General features: G+C 32.7%; 1 protein-coding gene across 1 annotated transcript; it reads left to right on the plus strand.

The window, feature by feature from the left end:
• Positions 1313-3446, plus strand: LOC18586675 (cytochrome P450 94C1). Its single transcript, XM_007010178.2, has one exon. The coding sequence runs from the start codon at positions 1468-1470 to the stop codon at positions 2974-2976; it is 1509 nt and encodes a 502-aa protein (XP_007010240.2). The 5' UTR covers positions 1313-1467; the 3' UTR covers positions 2977-3446.

Here is a 4196-nt window from a genome sequence, read left to right on the forward strand (position 1 = left end):
ACCAAATCTGGTGCTCACGTGATCGATTTTGGCTAGGAAGCACAAATCTGGTGTTTTCGCGATAAAATATAGTCGAGAAGCACTAGATTTGGCATTATCGTGATTGGATTTGGCTGGGGAACATTTGATCTGACGTTCTTGCGACCATATCCGATTTAGGAACGTTCAATCGACACTTGTCATGCCGTCTATTATTGTAGTCTACCACCTGCACCGCCACTGCTGTCCTTTGTGGAGAAAATATAATGAGAGAAGGAAAGAGAATGCTTGGGTAAAGAGAGAAAGAAATTGTATTTTACATAGTGGTAATTTTTAAAATTAATAAAAGATAAAATTATCTTAGAAATATTACCATGTCATCAAACTAACAAAAACATTGACAGTTGACTAATGGTAGGACTTATATGTCTAGCAAAAGATATTCTTTTGGGACGGATAGTCTATTTTGAATACTAATAAACTCGCTTGGAATTATGGTCAAAACTTAAGGGAATTAGGGTATTTTAACTAAATTATTGGTGTTATATTGATAAATTGTTCAATATTAATATTTTAATAAAAAAGAATTGAAAGAGAAAAAAGGAAGATGCAAATCGATATAAAAATAAAAAGAAATAAATATAAAATACCATATTAATATTTTCATAATAAATTATTCAATGAATAATATTTTAATAAAAAATAAAAGAGAAAAAGGAAAAATGAAAATAGAAAAAAATAAAAAGAAACTAAAATAAAAATCATATTAATATGTTAATAATAAATTATTTATATTTTTCTAAGATTTTAATAAAAAAGAAATTGGAAAGAGGAAAATGAGAAAAATCAAAATAAAAAATAAAAAATAAAATAAATCATATTAATATTTTAATACTAGAACTTAATATTTTAATGATACCATATTAAATTACAATGTAATAAGAATAATAAATTGTTAAAGAGTAATGAATTTCAAAAATCTCAAAAATTTTATTAAATTACTATAAAATGTATTTTTGTCATTTTATCAATCATTTCTTTATTATTTAAAACTATTTTACCAAACAAACATTAGAATATTATCAAAATTATAATTCTTTTCTATAAATCAAATTACATCATATCTATTTTAGTATATTTTTATTTTATTTTATTCCTACATAATAACTATTCTTTTCTGCTTTTATGTCATGTACACTAACCAAATGTGACGTTGTAATTTTAACCTTAATCTTTACGAGAAATACGATGTAGCAAGTGCGAAGGTGAAGTTTCCAAGCAATTGTTGCCAAAGTTTTTCATTTAATTCATGAGACAATATCTCTGGGGCCAAAGGAAAGCGACATCTCACTAATTAAATTAATAACAAGGTTATAGATGAGATTTGAAATCTTTATAAATTAGAGGGCATTGAATTTACCTAAGTTTCATTGCTTTCTTGTTGACTTCTTCTCATTCTTCCCTTTGAGTTTTGAGTTTTAGTCTTGGATGGAGGATCAGCCTTTCTCTTTTTTGCAGTCAATGCAGACATATTTTGGCCTTCTCTCCTTCTTCACCTTACCCTTCTTTCTATTCTCTGTCTTACTCTATCTAAGACAGAAAATTTGGTGCAGCTGTGACATTTGCCATGCCTACCTCTCATCAAATTGGTCCAAAGAATTCAACAATCTCTGTGATTGGTACACATATCTTCTCCAAAAATCTCCAAGCCAAACAATTCACATTCATGTTCTGAACAACACAATCACAGCTAATCCAGAAAATGTTGAATATATGCTTAAAACTAGATTCAACGACTACCCGAAAGGAAAATCTTTCGCCATGATCCTTGGCGACCTTTTAGGCAAAGGAATTTTCAATGTAGATGGAGACTTGTGGATGTTCCAAAGGAAAATGGCAAGTCTAGAGCTTGCAAACTTCGCCATCCGAGCATATGCAATCGAGATCGTTGCTACGGAGATCAAATATCGGCTTCTCCCTTTGTTATCATCATTTTCTGGAAAAGATGGTAGCGTTTTGGATTTGCAAGAAGTTTTTAGACGATTTTCTTTCGATAATATTTGCAAGTTTTCATTCGGGTTAGACCCTGGTTGTCTTGAATCATCATTACCAATATCCCATTTCGCTGATGCCTTTGATCTAGCATCCAAGCTATCAGCAGAGAGGGGAATGGCACCAGTGCCATTACTCTGGAAGATCAAGAGGATTTTCAACATAGGCAGTGAGAAAAAACTCAAGAAGGCTATTGAAGCGGTCAATGGTCTTGCCATGGAGGTGATCATGCAAAAGAGGAAACTTGGCTTTTCTACACATAAAGATCTTCTATCAAGATTCATGGCCTGCATTAATGATGACTCTTATTTAAGAGACATTGTTATAAGCTTCATTTTGGCAGGCCGTGACACCATGGCCTCTGCATTGACTACATTATTCTGGCTGCTAGCCAATCACCCCCTAGCCATCTCAGAAATTCGAAAAGAGTCAGATCAATTCAGGGAGTCCAATCAAGAATTCGCGAGCTATGATCTGATAAGGAAAATGCATTATCTACATGCCACGGTTTATGAGAGCTTGAGACTGTATCCTCCTGTACAATTTGATTCAAAATTTGCTTGCAAGGATGATATTTTACCTGATGGCACTTTTGTTCAAAAGGGGACAAGGGTAACATACCATCCTTATGCAATGGGGAGGATGGAAAACGTCTGGGGTTCGGATTGCATCAAATTTAAACCTGAGAGATGGCTTAAGGACGGTACTTTTTGTCCACAATGCCCTTTCAAGTACCCAGTTTTCCAAGCCGGGGTAAGGGTTTGTCTAGGAAAAGAATTAGCGTTAGTGGAGATGAAAGTGGTGGTCCTGTCTGTGTTACGCCAATTCGACATTGAACTTGTGGCACCCAAGGTTGCACCACAGTTTGATCCGGGGCTCACGGCTATGGTAAGAGGAGGGCTTCAAGTTGTGATTAGGAAGAGAAGGGACATTGCAGCAGCTTAATAGTGAGTAGTATTTTCTGATGGATTATGCATTTGAGGTTAGCTAGCTAGGAAATATGTAGCTCTCAATGGGGTGCAAAAGGCTTAAGAAAATAGGGTAAGAAGTCACATGAAGATGTGTTAAAATAGTAAGTCTGTCGGTGCAGTAGAGAGAAGAAAGTGACAACGCAACTGGTGGAATTATAAATGCTGCATGTGATAAAAGCAAAATATACACTTAATGAAGAAAGAAAAGGAGCTGTGGGAGGAAGCTTTGCTCAATTAACTTTGAACTTGTGCAATGTCTAAGTAAAGGTCATTCTGGCATATGTGTAATTAAGTGCTGGGGAAATTTCTCAGGAGTCTGCTTTGTTTTGAAGAAGAATGGAGATCTGAAATGTCTAATATTTAAAGATTTACTGCTTTATTTGTTTGTAATTGCAGAATTGACTTTGGAAATCTAAGTTCCATTGTTTCTTTATTAGCATGATATATCTACGATTTGTCTACATATCAACATTGATGATTAACATTTGGGTTGTTATAGAAACTATAAAAATCTAGTTCAATTTCCCATCAAATTCATAAAAAGTGAAAACCAATCTATATTTGATACAATAAGAATTTTTCCTTTACAATTAAAAGCGTGTGTAAGACCAAGTTTAATGAGAATATTTTCACCTTGATCATAGGTGTAGAAATCATATTAAACTGTAATTTAGAATTAGTTTAAATTTCACGAACCAAATAAATACAAATCCTACCTAACCATGCATCTTTACTTAGCTCTTACTAACCTTTTAGCTTTTTCAAATATTTAAAGTTGCATTTAGAGAATTCAACACCACATGGTATAAAATAACAAGTAACGATTTGATTAACGATTGTTAATTAACCATTAATTGTAATAGTCTATTTGACTTAAAATAGAAATATAACAATTTAATTGAACGTAATAAAAAAATAAAAACTTTAAAGTATAAAGTATATTGCTCTATTTGTGACACGCATCAGATTCAATGTCACTGAATTTATAAATAAACACAACCCAAAATGTAATAACTATTGCCAGTCTGAATTTTCTTCTGATATTCAGTCTGCATACCATCAGCTTTACCTTGACATTTGTTTTTCTTGTACAACAAATTGAAAATCACTTTTCTTGTTTTCGTTTTCCCTTCTAAATTAAGAGGAATGAGTTCTGCTAGGTGAATGTGGTTGCAGATATGAAAGAAAGAAAGT

The sequence above is a fragment of the Theobroma cacao genome, chromosome 10 (assembly GCF_000208745.1).
Source record: "Theobroma cacao cultivar B97-61/B2 chromosome 10, Criollo_cocoa_genome_V2, whole genome shotgun sequence".
NCBI classification, from domain to species: domain Eukaryota; kingdom Viridiplantae; phylum Streptophyta; class Magnoliopsida; order Malvales; family Malvaceae; genus Theobroma; species Theobroma cacao.

Bases quoted from the DNA above. Each gene is read 5' to 3' on its own strand.
- LOC18586675 (XM_007010178.2), top strand. From the start codon at position 1,468: ATGGAGGATCAGCCTTTCTCTTTTTTGCAGTCAATGCAGACATATTTT.